Source organism: Ambystoma mexicanum, chromosome 4q (assembly GCF_040938575.1).
Source record: "Ambystoma mexicanum isolate Mex_15411 chromosome 4q, UKY_AmexF1_1, whole genome shotgun sequence".
NCBI lineage: Eukaryota > Metazoa > Chordata > Amphibia > Caudata > Ambystomatidae > Ambystoma > Ambystoma mexicanum.
The window spans coordinates 59155036-59174831 of record NC_090928.1 but is presented as its reverse complement, the minus strand read 5'-3'; the positions used below and the strand labels follow the sequence as shown (position 1 = coordinate 59174831).

Here is a 19796-nt window from a genome sequence, read left to right as displayed (position 1 = left end):
CTATTCTGGGCCCCCCTTTGCTACAGGGGAAATAGCCACCAGAGGTCCTGTCATGATCCTTCAACTGAAGTGAACTATCCCCATCTTCAAAGCCTATATGGCATGTTTGTGTGCATGGTTAACCTGGTGTCTATCATACATGTCAACAAACAGTGTGGGCCCAAGTCCCCTCATTACAGAGGTGTCCAGCAAGATTTTGAATATGGCGGAGATATGATTCCTGCAGCCTGAGCTTATTATGTGCATGGAGTAAAGAACACTCAGATGGATACTATTAGTAGAAACTCCACCTGCTCTTTGGACTTCTCATTGTATGCTCCTATAATCATGGTGATTTCAGATGGGTTTCGGGTACCCACATTGGACATATTTGCTTCGAGCCAGTATTCTCTCATGTCCCTCTTTGTCTGCCACTTGTGGTGAGTTGAAGAAGCTCCACATCCTTCCATATGACGGGCCCATGCCACAGGGGATTGGGAAGATCCTGCTGCAACCTGGAAAAGAAGAACCTCAAGGCAGAAGGGTAAGGATGTCATCTATCTGAAAAGGACCCTGAATTGAGACAGATACCCATTGCTGTCAAGAGTGTTGTGTGGAGAGAAACCAATGTCGTGGAGAGCCCTGAAAGAAAACCTACGAGAAACCTAGGTCGTCGAGATAGCTCAATGAAGTTAAGAGAAGCCAAGGTCATGAAGAGACCCGAGAGAAACCTGAGCAAAGGCATGGCCATGGAGAGACTTAAGAGAAGGCTAAAGGAATCATAGATCATGGAGGGACCGAGGAAGTATTATGCTTTAAACCAGAGGGCTGCAACCTTTGCCTCTTCATTTGTTTTGGACTACAACTTCCATCAGCCCCAGCCAATAGTGAGGGATTGCGGAAGTTGCAGTCCAAAAGATTAGCAGAGCACCAAGGTGCAGACCTCTGTGTCAAAGGAACATTAGGCCGTTGGGAGGCCTAGTTAACTTGTGATGTTTAAGTACACAGCAGGAGACACTGTCCAGGAAGCATTTCGTGTGTGTTTAATTTACTAAATAGAGCTGGACTTTGAAAAGCTAGGTTTATGAACACTTTTGATTGCCAAATTTAGAGAACTCTTCTGTGTAATGGATTAGTGTTAGCCTGAAGGCAAAAAGGACTTCTGAAATCTAGGTTTGAACTTTCTGTTGCCTATTGTTTGAACTTTTGTCATTAGAACAGGGTGCCCTGGACGGTCTAAGACGTATAGGAATGTGTTTTTGACTTGTTATGTTAAATCATCTGATTAACCAGAGATTCAGGGAGAACCTGGAGAACCCCACCTTTTAATCCCATTCTGGGCACTAGTTTACAAAAGAGGTCCCTATTATTTCTCGAGACATCACCTAGTACCTATAGGTGTTCATCCAAACCAAGACCGTATTTTGTGAATGATAATAAACAAAGTCTTACTGAAAGAAACTTGTGTTATACATTGTGTCATTGCTCGAAATCCCTACACACACCGGAGTGAGGAGCCCTAAACATGGATGCTGCCCCATTCCCGAGTCCCCAAAAACCACCTGTTTGTATTCCTCCCCTTCCTGCTTCTCCTCAGGGTTATCTTTCTAAATAGGAGGGAGAGACGTTGCTGATCCCAGTTAGTCCCAGATGGGCCCAGAACCCCTGGTTTCCCCTGCTTCTCCAACTCTCTTCTGGGTCCCTCCATCTCCACCTAGAAACCTCCTAAAGATGTCTGATCCTCCTCCAAATTCTGAAGCACCTACCATTGACAGCCTGGCGGCCGCTGAACAGTTCGGTTCTGCGTGGGGGTGGAGGCGCAGCATATCCACAATCATTGCTGCTGTCATCCAGGATTCAATACTGTTGCTACAAGTAGTGCCATAGGTCTCTCTTAAACTCTCTTGCTTGTAATGCTGTGCATGTCGTGGAGTCCTGTTAAATGGATCCAGGATGCGAAGGACTATTTCTTCATTTATGGTCCAATTGGTGGTATCGGGGCTTTCATGTTCGTCTGGCTATAAGTGGGTCCTTTTGAGGTTTTGGCTTCTCACCTCCATTAAAGGAGGATCTGATCCTGCACTCCTGAGGACCATGTCCATTCACATCATGGGACCACACCTTGGTTTTGAATACTATGCTGCCTCATCCCTTCAAACTCCTGGAATTGATTGCATGTGCAACTGCCACCAGCCACATTTGGGTCAGCTGTTCTTTCTTGTGTAAATCACTGACAAATGTACTCAATTGAATAGCGTTCTAATGTGCAATTCAGATTTTTTTGTTGGGCAGGCTCGTGTGGCAATACCCAATCTACTGTATGGATAAAATTGCCCAACTCCAGGCCTCACGGGCCGGAGTCCTGAGGGGTTTTCAGGATATCCCTAATTGATATTCATGTGAAAAAATGTGCATACATTTAGAATCGTGTATGGAAATGTATCTCATGAATATTAATGAGGGGTATCCTGAAAACCCATCAGGATTCCGGCCCTTGAGGCCTAGAGTTGGACAACCCTGCCCTAGAGTAAGGAATGAGGAAACAGAATGAATGAGTAATGTGATTATTGGGAGCAATCTCGGAAACAGTGAGTGCAACTTTTTCACACTGATATTTGCAAGCATGCAAAGTGCTAAGATCGTTCCATGCTATTTCCAGGGTCTGCTAAATTGCATAAAGGTTTTCAGGATGTCCAGGGTTAGGAGGAAGGAGCAGCGTTCGTAGGAAAATCATTTTAGTGGAGACCATTTGCATGTGTGTTCTGGTCGTCATTTTCAAAACCGGTTGGATTCTGCTATTATGTTGGTAGGCGAGATCAGCCGCTGCTATTTCTGCTTTCCCGCTCAAAATAGGCATGGCGGCAATTATCACAGCGCTGAGAGGTGTGAAGAATCGTGCAAAAAGCACTATATACAAATTTGTCATGTTGGACGTGTGCTCAAACAGCTTTTTCGTTGCAGGTGAACGTGGAAGGTGCCCACTGTGACAGGTGCAAGCCGGGCACATTTGGCCTGAGCGCGGGGGACCCGGTGGGCTGCGGCAGCTGCTACTGCTTTGGCATGACGGCGCAGTGCAGCGAGGCGAAGGGGCTGATCCGCACGTGGGTGAGTAGCTGCCGCTGAGGCGTGTAATTCGAAGATGTAATTTTCTGCTGGCGGTGTTTAGGCAGGGGCATAAAGGTGGCAAAACATTCAGCAACCTTTTCTCCCTGTTGCCATGATGCAGCCCAGGTGCAATGCGCGCCAGAAACCAAGCCAAGCTCCGGGGCTAGCTTTCATTTCCGGTGTCAGTCAGCGGCTGTCAATCATTTCTCATTAAAAACAAAAAGGGGGCAGGTTTCATTTAGATCAGTGCCTGCCAATCAAATGAGAGTCTTCCTTCGAAAAGTGGGTGGGTTGGAGGGAGACAGGAATATTAGAGGCTTTATTATCAGGCACTGGGGCTCTCAGATGTAGGGGAAAACCTAATTACTTCCAGCAACATCCACTGAGCCGACGCTATGCCATTGACGCGCGCGCAGCTAGTACTGACATAGCGTGTGTGGAGGGATACACAGCTTCTGCATGTTGTTTGGTTATTAACCCACCCATTTACTGCCCATGGCCAGACTAAGCCTATGGCCATTCCCAGGGGCGTAGACAGGGTAGGGCCTGAGCAGGCAAGGCCCATCCAAAATGGCAAAATGCCCACTCAGCAGTGCTGTGTGGGCCTTTACAGATGCTAATGTCACTACAGTGAGCCCAACTACATAAGCTTCAGGCCCCACTTTTTAGACAATCCTGGCTATGCCTCTGGCCACCCACTTCCTGCCCATCCTACCCAGAGCACATCTCCCGGGGATCTTGTTGAACTAGATCTATCAAGCAGTAACATGAACTTTGACCTGTGAGGGCTATTTCTGAGCAGTCTACTGAGAGGTAATGGCTCAATTGTAGCCTTCAATGTGCCACTGGTGTCTTCACGAGACAAATCCACTGCACGTTTTAGGATTTTCAAACATAATGCTTTCACTCTGAATGGGAGTTATTTACATGGTGGTTACCCTGAAAATCTGGCATAGTTTGGGGCTCCCGGAGGCCGAAACTAGAAACCGGTGCTTTAGATGCTCAGAAATAATAGAGGCGCCTGGGTTCACAGAGTGGACTCTGAACAACCTTCCTCTGCTGTGAGATGTCTAAACAGCTCCATGTGTTTTCGATGCAGCCACTTTACCCATTGGCACTTTAACGTCCAGTTTACACCGCACTCGCTTTTTCCAAAATTATTTTGAAATGGGGATTCCCCCATCTAACTCACCGCCACCACCTCACCTTGCAAGCCACCGCCGCACAATACCCGACCCCAAACACACAACACATCTATATTTGTTTTCAATTCGGCGAAAACGACCGCTGTGAAAACTGCACGTTTAAAATGCAAATGCATAAAGTGCCTTGACGACAACACAGCACACGGTCTAAACAAGCAGCCTCAGCCCCAGGCCAGATCAGTTATATATTATGCTCCTGCCTGACAGCCATGGACTACTCTGCTGATGGAGAAGACCTTCTTATTAAAAACAAAGGACGCAGTGTCCTGCAGAGACTCTACCTCATTGGGTCAGCCCCATATCTTGTCTACTTCCAGGGCACCCCGGTATCCATTGAGGTGCCACTTCCCTTGCATTGTGTAGAACACATGTTGGTTACACAAAGGACGGGCTCTATGGGAACTGCTCGCCTCAGAGTCATGAACTGACATCTTTACAAACCCCTTTCTCTGGAAGGCTGGTCCTCCAGCTGTCTTGGCAGGAATCCCACAGGTGTTTTACTGACCCAGGGCGGCCACCCCACAGTGTTCTCTTCCATTGGTTTCAAACTCTGTGTGAAATACACCTCTACACGGCTTTATTCTTTCCGTCGAGGACTTCTACCATAGCAGCTTCCGCCTTCGTGGGTTTCCCTGCCATTCGTTCTTGAAAGGTAAATTATGCTCTCACCAAGTCAGGTACTGAATGGCACCTGTAGGAGTGGCTTCCACCTAGGGAAATGATAATTACCCATTTCTGGGGTGTAAAGGATGCTCTCACCAAGTCGGGTACTGAATGGCACCTGTAGGAGTTGCTTCCACCTAGGCAAATGATAATTACCCATTTCTGGGTAGTAAATGATGCTCTCACCAAGTCGGGTACTGAATGGCACCTGTAGGAGTTGCTTCCACGTAGGCAAATGATAATTACCCATTTCTGGGGCGTAAAAGATGCTATCACCAAGTCGGGTACTGAATGGCACCTGTAGGAGTGGCTTCCACCTAGGGAAATGATAATTACCCATTTCTGGGGTGTAAATGATGCCCTCACCAAGTCGGGTACTGAATGGCACCTGTAAGAGTGGCTTCCACCTAGGGAAATGATAATTACCCATTTCTGGGGCGTAAATGATGCCCTCACCAAGTCGGGTACTGAATGGCACTTGTAGGAGTTGCTTCCACGTAAGGAAATGATAATTACCCATTTCTGGGGCGTAAAGGATGATGCCCTCACCAAGTCGGGTACTGAATGGCACCTGTAGGAGTGGCTTCCACCTAGGGAAATGATAATTACCCATTTCTGGGGCGTAAATGAGGCCTTCACCAAATCGGGTACTGAATGGCACCTGTAGGAGTTGCTTCCACGTAAGGAAATGATAATTACCCATTTCTGGGGCATAAAGGATGCTGTCACCAAGTCGGGTACTGAATGGCACCTGTAGGAGTGGCTTCCACCTAGGGAAATGAGAATTACCCATTTCTGGGGTGTAAATGATGCCCTCACCAAGTCGGGTACTGAATGGCACCTGTAGGAGTGGCTTCCACCTAGGGAAATGATAATTACCCATTTCTGGGGCGTAAATGATGCCTTCACCAAGTCGGGTACTGAATGGCACCTGTAGGAGTTGCTTCCACGTAAGGAAATGATAATTACCCATTTCTGGGGCGTAAAGGATGCTCTCACCAAGTTGGGTACTGAATGGCACCTGTAGGAGTTGCTTCCACGTAGGGAAATGATATTACCCATTTCTGGGGCGCAAATGATGCTCTCACCAAGTCGGGTACTGAATGGCACCTGTAGGAGTTGCTTCCACGTAGGGAAATGATAATTACCCATTTCTGGGGCGCAAATTATGCTCTCACCAAGTCGGGTACTGAATGGCACCTGTAGGAGTTGCTTCCACGTAGGGAAATGATAATTACCCATTTCTGGGGCGCAAATTATGCTCTCACCAAGTCGGGTACTGAATGGCACCTGTATGAGTTGCTTCCACGTAGGGAAATGATAATTACCCATTTCTGGGGCGCAAATGATGCTCTCACCAAGTCAGGTACTGAATGGCACCTGTAGGAGTTGCTTCCACGTAGGGAATTGATAATAACCCATTTCTGGGGCGCAAATGATGCTCTCACCAAGTCAGGTACTGAATGGCACCTGTAGGAGTTGCTTCCACGTAGGGAAATGATAATTACCCATTTCTGGGGCGCAAATGATGCTCTCACCAAGTCAGGTACTGAATAGCACCTGTAGGAGTTGCTTCCACGTAGGGAAATGATAATTACCGATTTCTGGGGCATTCCACTACCAAGATCATTGGGGCTGCAGGGATTCACCTACTCAACAACATTTCCCTTAGGTGCCAGGTAAAAGTTCTTGCTAGAAAAAGGAAATCCTACTTATAGCTCCATTGCTGAAGTCTCATTGTTGATCCGATCAATGTGCTTCCGAATCAGAAAACAAGAGAGTACTGTCCGCAGGGGTGGACTGGGAACCAAAAGAGGCCCTGGAAAAAATGCTCAAAGTGGCCCCAAACGACACATTTTCTACAAGCCCAACCGTTTTCCTATGAAAATTTTTTAAAATTAAATAGGTTACCACACACAAGTGGGCCACGGTGCAGAGGCCTACCCTGGAAATATCCAGAGATCCCTATAAGCTAGACCACCCATGACTGTCTGCATGGGAATGACACCTGACTGAACACCGTGGCTCTCACTTCCCTCCTAGTGACTTCCAGACCATAAAGTGGTAATGGCCTCCCATCTGCGTCCATTTCAGAAGAGCCAACCGGGGTCACGAACGTACATTGCAAACACCAGTATTGGATGGACAATTATTTGGTGACATTCCAGCAACAACTAAAACTAGATGTCAAAGAAACTAAGGAAACGTGGACTGTTGGCCCCAACATGTAGCCAACAGCAAATGAAAAATGGAGACTGAAATGGAAAGCTCATTGCTTCAGGTCTACACATGGCCATTCAACATTGCCACGCCCATGAACTGCCAGACCTCTAGTCATTGGCTCGGTGTTGTCAGATTTCAGTCTTTGGAATCTTGAGTAGGCCCGGATGGATTTAACTTTCTTATCTTATGGAAGAATCTGTGTGAAGAGTCACAATTTCCGGGGTTCTTTCAGGCTACTCTCAAGCACAGGCATTGAGACAAATTAAAGGACTAGTATTGACCTTTGCATTAAAAACCAACTGCTTAAGCCTTGCGCGCACTTTCCTACCCTGCAGAAGTAATCCAAGTAAGAAGATGGTACTCAAATGTTGAATTTCTCAAATAAAAATAACCAGAGTCCAAACCTGCAAAAAAATGTCTTCACTTAAAAACAATGATAAAAAAATGCATTCCATGGCAGGCTTCTCCAACGTTTGCAGCAACGATAAAACATGTAGCCAGTGATGTAGCACCTGTGTTGGTACCTGTGCAGTACTGACAAGCGCTAACGGGTTGTGCCCCATCCAGATTACCCAAAGAGTTCAGCAATGTCGTGAATCGCTCGGCCCTTTTTTTCTGCCTGCGTGATAGGGAATAGAGCAACTAGGACCTGCTCAAAATGTACGTAGGACCCACTTGCATTATTTCTTTATCCTGCTTATATATTATGGAACAGAAACAACAATGTCCCACCTTTCCAATGCAAAAGATGGGACTTTGATTGAAGCAAATTCAATCAAAACACAAGGTTTCTTCTTACGTTAAACAGTAAACATAGTACACAAATCAGACGGCTTATTTTGTGTGTCAGTGCAAATCTCCTTGCGTAATGTAGACTGAGCAAAGTTTGCAGTATTTTTATGGCCTTTCCACCAGCCTTCAATCCCATGGATCACAGTCATTTGTGGGACAAAATGGCAAATTGGGTCATTCCACGTGATTTGCTTAATTTAATTAACACGTCGCATTCCAGTACCGGGGTCAAGATCCAGATGGCGTATCCTGCTCTGCTTAACCATGTGATATGTGCTAATAAAGGCCTTAAGCAACGTTGTATTTTAGCACCATTATTGGTTGCAGTGTATTTAGTAGATTGTGAAGCCGCTAGAGATGTTCCCTCCTACGTTAGCTGTTCAACCGATCCAAGCACTGATGTAGGTAGGTGACCTGGGTTTACAGGAACCTATTGGTCTTCAACAGGCTATATTAGTGTTTGAAGAATACTGTAAAACGAATTTCTGAAAACAGATCAGTATAACACAAAGAGCCAGATATTTACTGTGCTTTCTCAAAGTATTCCCAAATCCTGCTCTACGGAAAAAGTAGAGTGAATTAGGTTAGGGGGTCTGAATATCTAGGCATTATTATTTCAGAAAACCTATCTTGGAAAAGTCAACTAGCTGCACTCAAAGCTAGTGGCCAACTAAAGGGCCACAGTATTAAGCAATGTGTAAGTGTGCCAAAACATAACATTGCTTAAAACTTTTGAGGCAAACGTTTCTATTATATAGAGCTGAATGTCTCTCCGCCAACATCTACCTGAAATTGGAAAAAATAGAAAGTAAACTTTGGACATCATTCCTCTCTCCCTTTGCAGATCTGCATCTATTGAGGTTGCGAGATGAAAACATGGTCCCAAATTATTTTCTTCCATGGGGACAGTGCGGAATGAGAAGTTCTGGTAGGGGATATAGCAAGCCCCCCACTCCCAGGCTCTCTAAGATATTAGCATCTGTAGAACTTAATACAAAACCCTCAGTATACTCACACGTTATGGAACCATTTAATTGGGCTTTTCGAAGTTGCACAGTACTGCTGACGAGTATTCATTTGTGAATTCTCGTCATATATGATGAGTTGCTCCGAGAGGGTTGTGTTCTTGGAGTTTAAATCACGGTTGAGAGTGGGTACAGCTGGATTGGTTAAGTTAGTACTATTGGTTGAAATAATGATTGTTAGATATCAAAACCTGGGGTACATATCCTCTAGAGAATGCCCCCTCACAGTGCATTACGAATAGTGGCAGACGTGTGGACCTTGGCTGGAAAAGCCAGCGGTGAGGGCTGCACACCCTTGGTCTAGCGTTGTCTCTAGAATGACATTCAGTTACAGTGTGGCTGGGATGACATGAAATACTCTCTTTTCATAAGAAAAACTCAAACCCATGGTGGAGTCAGAAACACACTTTATATTTGTATAAAACAAGAGTGGCCATTTTAAGGCACCTGGTGCCAGTGCTAACAACACCAAGGCATTTCGGACAAATAGTCCCTCATCAGGGAAATTAGCTACAGGGGAAAACACGTGAGCCCCCAACAAGTGCATGTAACAGGTGCCAACAGAATGGGAATCCACCCAGCAAGCCATAGTCGCAAATGGTGTGGTAGTTCCACCCACACGGTGTGGTCAATAATACCATATTCGTGTAGGCAGAGTAACACCGTGTGTGCAGAACAAGCACAGTTCCATGGTCATACGTTATGAGCTTCCAATCGGATCTTAAGGTTTGACTGTCTCGGAAATTCATCAACGCCATGTTTTGTGTGGCAACGCCGCGCGGAGTATATAGCTACTTAGTACAGCTTCCTGACAGGGAAGCACCTAGATTCTGTTTGTGTTTTAGCTTGGGCACTGAAGCTGAATGCAGTGATGGGTGCCTGGAAAAATCTGCAATAAAGTAATAGAACCTGTCCTCAATGGGGTTTTGCGTTCAAAATGGCATTGACGTTTTATTTTGCTGTATGCTTTTGGAACAAAGGAAAACGTTTATTGAAACATTTATTACGTGTTATGGGGTAAGAACATTCTGTATGTCACACCAAATAATGTAATATGTTTTAGATTATGAAAATGTTTTTAAGGTTACGAGAAGTTCATATTTACTAACTCGTGCTAATGTTCTTTAATGTATGCATATTTCATCTTTTTTTGTAAGATGTGTTGATGTATTTTCTTTATAAGTAGATGGTATTTTTCGGATGAGACATTTTAAAGAAAAAGAGTGCGCTCATAGTTTGCTGCACCCTACCCTGTGATTCCAATACAGCAAACAACCGTATCATTATGAGAAACAGACTACTTTTCATGAATATACATACATTCTTATCAACCAAGATTGCTCACTCCAGGCAAGGATCCCAGAACACCACATTTATATATACTGATGACGGTAGGCCTGTGCGTCCGTACCACTGTGGCACAAATGAGCAGTGCTGGCCTACTTACACCGCCGCAAGGTTTCTGTAATATTTCTCTGGATATGTTTGCTGCTAAATGATTGGAGAATACATTTGCCTGCTATAGGGTGCTAATGTCTGAGAGTGCGTTTCCCGATTTGTCTAGTTGACCTTGAAGCCTGAACAGATGGTTCTACCTCTTGTGGACTTCACCCACCACCACCGGACCACCAAGGGCGTGACATTTCAACACCCAGAGATTGTCGCGAATATTGACATCGTCCTGCAAGACCTGCAATCAGAACCCTTTTACTGGAAGCTTCCGGAACAATTTGAGGGACGAAAGGTAATGTTCGAAACTTAGATGGTTTCTACACAAATTGGGCAATGCCTCCAGATTGTTTCTTTATTTATCTTACTGCAGGTGCATGCAAGGTCCCAAAAATGTAACTGAGCGCCTTAGTCCTTAAAGACAAATCTTCCCTGGCTAACTCTTTTTGCAGTTAAGATACTAAAAATCAGTTAGCACACATGAACCCAAAATAAATGGTACTGGAAACAGACTCTGAATCGCCACAATTAAGACTCACCTCATGGTGTGCTTGACACCAGAGTTACATGCTTGCTTTGGCTATGGCAATTCATATTATTGTGTATTTTATGAATGTATTGTGTACAGTCTGACCCCTACATTCCTTTATCTTTTGGGGGAATTCATAGGGGATCTTTGTAAAGGTTACCATGCGTTGGGTTACTGTTTGAATTAACGCTCATGTTCTTGTTTGATTTGTAACGACACTATGAAATCAATCTTGTGGCCTCTTGACTAGAGCTGGTGCAAATAGTAATGAAACCAAAATCATGTATTGTTCAGCCTGAGATGTCCGGAAGCCAATAAGAAAGACACAACACTAAACCAAGAAGGAAGTATGGGACACTATGAATCCCAGAGGCTGTGACTGACCGGTTTCTGCCCAGAAGGCGCTCTGAACTTAAAGGAAGAGGGAAGAGTTAAGGACTGAGGTCCTCTGGAGTCTGGGCCTGGCTTGAGACACTGGTATTCTTTGTCTCTGGCAATGTTTTGTTTGAACAAAAGAAATAGATTTTGTATTTTTACTTGGTCTCAAGATGCCTGCTGATCCCTGATCATGACAGTAGCAACGGGTATTGCTCAGGACAGGTAACAAGCGCAACAGCCAAAGAAAGGTGCCAGACTGGGAACCTGATGAGGGACAGGTGGCACAAAGGTCAGCCCATTCCTCAGATAAGGAGATGCCACACAGGTGGCGCAGTGATTGGTTGTCTTTCCAGTGCACTTTGCTGCACTTATAGATGGCGTTGCAAAGTAGGTGTTTGGTATTGCTGCATATTGGCCGATGATAAAAAAAAGTCCACAGTAGACAGGGTACTCCAGACACAGCTAGGCCTAGCGATGATTTACAAAAGGGTTTAGAGTGATCTTCGAGATGCCAAATTACAACAAAAGGCTGAGGATGTGTACAGGATTAGAGGAAAGGACATGAACACAACAGGACAATTGGGGTAAACACATTCACTAGCCTCAAATCTGCCAGACAATATGATAAAATAAGGGCCCGGGAAGTGCAAATCGCAGAAATAAGTGGGATTGAACTACCACTCGCAGGGCCTTTTGCACCAACATTTGCACTTACCAATCAAATTGACTAATGTCGAGAACACATTTTGCAACGAAACATTTTCCAGCAATCGGTCTGTGAAAATGTTAGTGCTAAATTGCTCTAGATCAGAGAACTGTATGCAATCTGGACCCATACCTGTGAAAGTATAAAAAACAACAGGAGACAGTCCGTACAGGCTTCCAAAATGTTGAATAATATGAATATGCCTGATTGAGGGCATGTATCGACAATTTGCACTAAGGACATTGTATTGCAAGGCTACAGCAGCACTCCCCAGTGTAATCATTGAGCGTGATTAACTTATTTACTGCCATCACTGTTAGCAACGCCAAACAATGAAGGCCGCATCGAAGAGTGGCAGTGCATGTGCACTCACCCAAACTGATTGAGTTTGTCTCATTCCCCCCTGCCCCCTTCTTCGCCTTTATTTGTTCCCAGCACTTGCACTATCTGAAAAGAAAATAGTCGCCAGGCTGATTATGATAGTTATTTTTCACATTTTAATATTGTTTCAAGGACTTGTAAGAATGTATTTGTATTCTCTCCCCTGTTCCCTCCCTCCTTGAAGCTCTTTGAAACACATTGGGCCTCATTACGACCCAGGCGGTAAGGGATTACCGCTACCGGTAAGGGCACCGGTACCGGTAATCCCTTACCGCCCTATTCCAAGGTCCCTTTGTGGGTCCTCCCTTAACAGCTGGTTTTACCAGCCGTTAAGGACGGGACCCGCAAAGGGACTTTGGAGGTAATTACGGTACCGCAATTTTCGGTACCGTAATTACCGCCTTTCCCATTTCCATTGAGCCCTATGGAGGCAAACATGGTAATGGAGAAGGGCCAATGGTGAATGGGGAATTACCGCCCCACCAACCTTGGAATGGGGCGGTAATTCCGCCATTCACCATGACGGAATCGGTAAGGTACCGGCGTCAACCATGGCGCTAATAGCGCCATGGTTAACGCCTGGGTCGTAATGAGGCCCATTGTGTATAGGCGCTATACAAATAAACAATCAAATCAACACTATAACTCTGGAAATAATAATGATAATGTGTTATTCTACAGAGCACATATTTACATACAATAGGACCCAACTGAAATTGGTACTCCTTAATCAACCTCAGAAGGATGAAAGACTGAGTTGGCCTTGCCGGGTTTTGAACCTGCGACCTGCAGATCACGCTCAAATCACAGCAGCGAGCGCTCAACCTGCTGAGCTATCTTGCCGGCAAAATGCTCTCAACATATTAGCCCATTGGATAGTTCAGTGAGTTTAGCACTCCCTGCTAATGTGCAGCCTTTAGCAGGACAGAGTTGAATAACTGCAGAGATCATTCAAGCTTTCATTTTTCAGAGACTGCAAATAAAGAGGTTTGCTCTATAAAAGAGCAAACAGTGCACCAGCGGTCACATTGATTCGGCCAATGTATCTGGCTCTATTTAATAGCACTTGCAAGCACATATGCCCAGCTATAGCCATCATGGGCCCAGGGACAGTCTTTCATGCATTGCCATCAAAGGCTGGGAGCAGACTCATATGGAGAGGTGCGCCCATCCGAGGATGACCTAGGTGACCAATGCACTCTTCCGCAGTACGCCTATGCCCAGGGCTAGCCTTGCTTGTCAGGTATAGGAATCACAGAAACGGCTGCAGCTCAAAAGCAAATAGAGCCTTGTGTGTTAGGTACGGCATCGTGTTAATTATGGTAACTTTCTTATCTAGCGTACACATCAGAGTGCATTTCTAGTAACATGAAAAGAGACCACGAGGTGACTGCAAGGCAAAGGGAGGTGGCAGGGAAGTGGTGATAGTGAAGGGTAGATATAAGTGTCTAGCAGGCAAGTTCATCAATCTTACTTGAATTACCAGCTGTTTAGATGTTTTGATGTGTTGCAGCAAGGAAGTGGCTTAACAATTGTAGCTGATAAGGTGTTTCCACAAGGCAGGGGTCAGCACCGAGAACCATCTGTCTCCGCAGCCAGTTTGTAAGAACCACTTGCACCTGGTTGCTGGAGATCTAATTGTGTAATTAATCGAATCAAGTTGAGTATCCCAAGCAAAGGAATGAGAAGTATTGTCACTTTAATTTAAGGTTTAGTGGTGGTTTATTTTGCACACAAAAGCCGACACGTGTTTCAACCCAACGGGGGTCTTTATCAAGGCGTGTGTTCGGTTTAATGGAGCAAGGTAGGGTGATGAACTCCACAGGGGTGGCTCTGCTGTATAGCAAGCAGTAGGGCCAGCGAGGCCTCTGCAACAAGATGGCCGGTCACGGCATCTCCACCGCTCAGGTGCAAGTGGCTCTTACAAACAAACTCCTATTTACCTAACCGAGACGGAAGAGCACCGTCTCTTAAGAACCCCCCACCCACTAGCATCCACTCCTAAATACAGTGATCAGTGCAGTGATCTGCTTATTCCAGTGCTCTGGTCTCTACCTTCTCTCCTCAGCCAGTGTATCTGTAGAATGGCATCTTAGTTAATCAGCCCAGACACAAACATGCCAGGTGTTGCCATCATATGCCTGGAACCCCACACACATTCAGATTGCATGTTCATTAAAAGGTAAACTGGGACACAGGACTACATTTCCCAGAAGGCACACTGCTCATTCAGTACTAAAGTTTCAAATTGTTCTCTGTATCACTCAGTACCCATATTGTGACAGGGCTGAATGTCCCAGGATGCCTTGAGTACCACTGATGTCTGAAGTTACAACAGGCACTCACCCTGCCTCACCCTTTATTGGTTCCTGTACATGACTCTATGTCCCATATTGTGAAGAAATGCCACCTGCGTGGTTGTGCAAGCCCGAAATATTTTGATTTTTACTATGTAAAATGATGCTGAGTTTTCTAGTTTAGAAAGTAATCTTTGCTAATTAGGTCCTAACTTTTAAGTGTGTTATGCTAAAAACGTAAAGAGTGCGCATTTTCTCTGCTAGACTCTGTTCCCAGCAACTGCCATATGTTTTGGAAATATGGCAGCCCCAGAGTAAAATTAACATTCCTAAAGCAACCTGATGCAATCCAAACTATTCCAACAGCCAAGGGCTGCCTTTAAAAATGGGAACCCATGATTGAAATGATAAATAACGGTGTATATCCCAAGCCTGGTGGCATTTATATATCTATATATTGTTGTGCATATAGTTTATAAAACATTCACACAACATAATAAACAAACCTCAATTGACAAAATATAAATCTGATATTATCAAAATGTCCATAAAATTCATTACATGAATTAAAATTATAGATCCCCAATTCAATTCATCTTGATGGAGACAATAAAAAAGATAAGACAATATAAAAGCAGAGCAACATACAACAAGATTACAATAATACAACAATATTAACTAAACGATATCTGGTTTGATATAGTGCGTATGAGGGAATGCAGTTGTACATTGCCAAAACATCTGCGATTTCTTGCCAACTGGTGTGGTGTGACTTACAGTTGTCAGGGCGTTTGTGCAGTATCTCCTGGGACTGAGGTTCATGCACAGCTGATGTCGGTCGCATCCATAAGGGCTCCCTTCTTTCTCTTCATGGAAGGCCGCCCTGTCAGAGGAATAGGACATACCCGCAGGGGCTAGAGTGGGAGACAGTGCTTCAAAGAAAGCTCTCTCAGCACATTAGGGAGGGCACTTCAGGGAGATCATGACTGGGGCCTCACTAAATAGACAGAGGGGGGAGTAGTGTAGCTCAGAGGAGGGGCTGTCCCAGAGGAAGGGACCTGTCATTTTGGAAGTGTTTAGGCTGGTTTCTTCTTTTGCCCCCTCCCAACTTCCTGCAGACAAGCCACTCTGGGAGCTGACATAAGAGCGTAAAAACACGTTTTATAACAGCTGTGATTGGCCCCTTAAAGAACAGAAGGCTTGAAATGGTGAAATGGACTAATTCACTCCAGCAAAATGACCATTTAAGGCTGTGAGGACAGACCACCCGCCTTAATTAAATGAAATTTGGTCTCAAGAAGAATAAGGTTTCCATCTCATTGGAGGATCCGTCTGTCAAAATTCCCAGGGTATTGGGGTGAAGATAATGATTTCCATGGGAGGAGCAAGACCGTGCTCCCCCCGCCCCCCCAGCCACCCATGGGATCAGTTGGAGTGATCTACTGCTGGACAAGAACTAGAAACTGATAACCAGGACAATGCCTTCTAGACGTGACACACCTGCAAGTGTTCTCTGGCAACCATCCTGGCTGGGAAGGGTTTACCTCATTCTCTGATGTACCCCTGGTCAGGGCACCACAGGAACCCAGAGTCAAAAGGAGCAGCACTGTCCTCTGTTTACTGCTTTGAACCATTCTCATGTCCCGTTTGACCCGCTAAAAGACTCTTCGGGACTGCCTTTGGCATCCTACTCTATTCAAACCCCTTCACACCATTCACTTGGCATTGCCTGCATGTCTCCTGCAATTGCCCCCTCTTGATATTGCCACTTCTCCTATTATTCCCTTGAATCCCACTGCCTCATTCTGCTCCCTCTTTCACAACATTTCTATCCCTACCCCTCCACTCTACCCTTCTGATTTCACCACTTTCTCTTCGGTACGACTTGCTCCTGCCCCCTCTCACCATCTGAAGTTACCATTTCCTCTTTGAATACACCTCCTCCTTTCGGCTCTCTTCCCTCATGTTACTAACTCCTCTTTGACCCTCTTAGCTCTTAACACTGACTTCTGCTCTCCACTGCTGCCACTTCTCAACACATCTCCATATCTCCAGCCCCTGCTTCTACCACTGCTCCGCAATCTCCAACCTTCTCCATGGTATGAGTCGCCTGGTCCTACGGATCCACGTGATCCGACCGCGGCTGATTTGCCCGCGGCCGGAAAGTTTGCATGAGGAAGGTGCGAACCACCAAAAGCTTGCACCTTTCTCATGCGAACACACGTAATACCCACACCCCAACCCACACCACACCCCCCACCCACACCCTCAACAAACCCCCACCCACACCCCCAACATAAACAAACCCCACTTACCTTTTCCATCACACTGAGTCCCTGCAGCGGCAGTTCCCTTTCACTTCTGTGATCGGAAACCGGCGTCGCAGGGTCCTTTTCTTTTTCGTTTACCGGGCTGCAGGGGTTTCCGGCACAGCCCCCGCTCACTATACTGTAAAGTATAGTGAGCGGGGTGTTGCGGGGGACACGCCTGCAGCCCACCCACAACAAAAAAAAGAAAATGGGGGCTGCGGGGTGTCCCCCGCAACACCTTGCTCACTAAACCACACAGTATAGTGAGCGGGGTGTTGCGGGGGACACCCCTGCAGTCTTTTTTTTTTTTTTACTTACCTGCAATGCTACCATCAAATGTTCAAACCTTTGCTGTTCGAACCTTTGGTGGTAGCATTTTTAGACCTTTTTGTACGTGCGACCATTTAGATATGGTCAAAACGTACAATACCGGTCCTATAGTTGTATACTAATTGACCTTTTCACAATTGACCTCGGGAGAATTGACCTCGGGAGAATTTAGAAGGTCAATTAGGACATAAATGTGGGGGGAACCCCCCTGCAACCTCTCACCCAATCCAAAACCCCCTGCAATCCACCACCCAATCCCCTTATATTATTTATAATCCAAAACCAACCCAATTCATATATAAAATAACTAAAATAATATAAAGGTCAATTGTGCAGAAGGTCAATTAGGACCATTATAATTGGGTACATTTTGCAAAAGGTCAATTGTAAAAGGTCAATTTGGGTAATACCGGTCCTACAGCTCACAATTGATGACTGCGGTTGGGTATTTTATTGGGTGCTTCCTACTCCACGTGTTGGTCCCGCGATGAGGGTATGCATCTGTGGTTTGGAATTTGAGGAAGGCCGTGATTGACTATTCTTGCTGAGTGCACCCAAGGCTGTAGTAGACACTAGGGGGAAAGCCACGATTATAATTGGCCTGCCGATCATTTTGGGCTTTAGTCATTCTGCCTTCACTCTCCGGGGGGCTGCCTATGATATGCTGAGCTTCTTGCTGTTTCCAAAGTGTTTCATGCTGGGTAACCTTTTGAACACTTAATTTTACTGAGCATGCCGGGAACGTTTTGCCCATCGTATGAGAATCTCTCTTCGGGGAGCAATGTCTCTGAAACACTTCATCTCCTTCTGAGCTGCCAACATTCAGGAATTCGTGATCTAGCAATAGTGTATCTATAGAACTGCATGGTTCATTGTGAATCCTGCAAACATTCTTAGAAGAGTTCTGTAATATAAGTAAGTCTGGTAGGCCAAGGATGACAGGAGTCTTCTTGACCATGGGAGTGCCTTTATCGCGAGACACTTGGATATAGCAGGTAGTAAGATAGGTCATAGCAGAGTATTGGGCATCCTTCACCCAGTTAAGATAGCAAAACCGTCCCAACTATAGCACACAGAACCGAGGCAGAAAACTGACACGAGGACCCCAAAGAGCTGTGCCTCACACAGGGCTCCGCACACATAGGCAGACGATCAAGAGTCTATGATACCACACGTTATTTGATATCCATTGACACTGACACAGTACGAAAACACTCACTACCATCATGGGTTGTAGAGAAATTAGTTCTCTTAAAGGGAAAGCTTTATTTTTCCATGCTGTATTTTATATTTGAATTTACTGAAGAACATATTGGGCCTCATTACGAGTAAAACCGCCTGGTTACCGCCGGACTCGTATTACCATTCCACCTCCGTGATTCCCGGAATTACCGGGGCATTACAACCCCGGTTTTCCGGGAATCACGGAGGCGGAATGGTGTTAATCCCAATTCCCCCCAGTCCTATGGGACTCAATGGGAATGGGGATCATGGAAACACCGGCAGCATCTCGTAATGCTGCCGGTGTTTCCTCGTCTGCCTGCAGGCGGGCGGTGTTAAACCCGCCAGGTCAGACCTGGCGGGAACATCACCTCCCGCCTGCAGGAGTTGTGATCGCCCGGCATGGAAACATCGCCACTCATATTCATGTAACAAAGTACATAAAAAAGGAGTACTTAAAAAACAGACACCTCTCTGGCAAATCTTTCAGCTTTCTATTTTTGGGTACATAATGATTTCATATCCCATATACTTGCTGAATTAACCTAGAGAGACTTTGGTTAAAAACACGGACAACAGTCTAAGCACCCAACAGTGAAGAGAGCCAAAGAAAGTGGCACTCCCTGTTTGTGAGAGACAGGAAATGAAGACAAACACACTCCCCAACGTGTCTGCCCTTAATGGTTTTAGATAGGGCAGAACACTGGGGAGATAAAAGGTTGTTAAGAGTGACGATATGGTAAGTATAGCCTCAACTCAATATCGACCGCTGCGTGTAGCAGCACCAGCAAGCAAGCAGGAAGAAAGGGACTCTGTAGGCGTCCGTGTGGAGAAGGTGGAGATGCTAGTGTGTGCTCCAGAGCACCAGGGGTGCGAGCAGGACTTGCAGGGGCTGGTCCATCGACCGGCAAAGCAAGAAGAAGGCCGCCAGAGCTGGCAGAGTGGACGCCAAAGTCCGGTGAGTGTCGAGGTAGTCACTCTGAGCCTGGGCACCTCTAGAGCACTGCATGTAAGTAAAGCACTGTTGTATACAGCTTTTTGGATGCTGACCCTCTTGCACCCTCCATCATCCCTGACTGCCTTTCTGCATCCCATTCCTGGTGCGCCGCCAATGATCTCTGCCTCAACGGCTGTAAAACTGAGATCCTTCCCATTGTGACCCCTGCTCCATCTTTCTTCCCTTCACTCTGTCCTTCATCTTTGG

At 45.7% G+C, this 19796-nt stretch overlaps 1 protein-coding gene across 7 annotated transcripts in view; it reads left to right on the top strand.

Annotated features, from left to right (window-relative positions):
• Nucleotides 1-19796, top strand: part of LAMA2 (laminin subunit alpha 2) — a 3027572-nt gene that overhangs the window by 1899918 nt on the left and 1107858 nt on the right. For all 7 annotated transcript variants that reach the window (XM_069607473.1, XM_069607470.1, XM_069607476.1 and 4 more), the window contains 2 exons: nucleotides 2941-3084; nucleotides 10557-10736. In XM_069607473.1, coding sequence (XP_069463574.1) covers nucleotides 2941-3084; nucleotides 10557-10736 — 324 coding nt within the window. The remainder of the gene's footprint in view (nucleotides 1-2940; nucleotides 3085-10556; nucleotides 10737-19796) is intronic.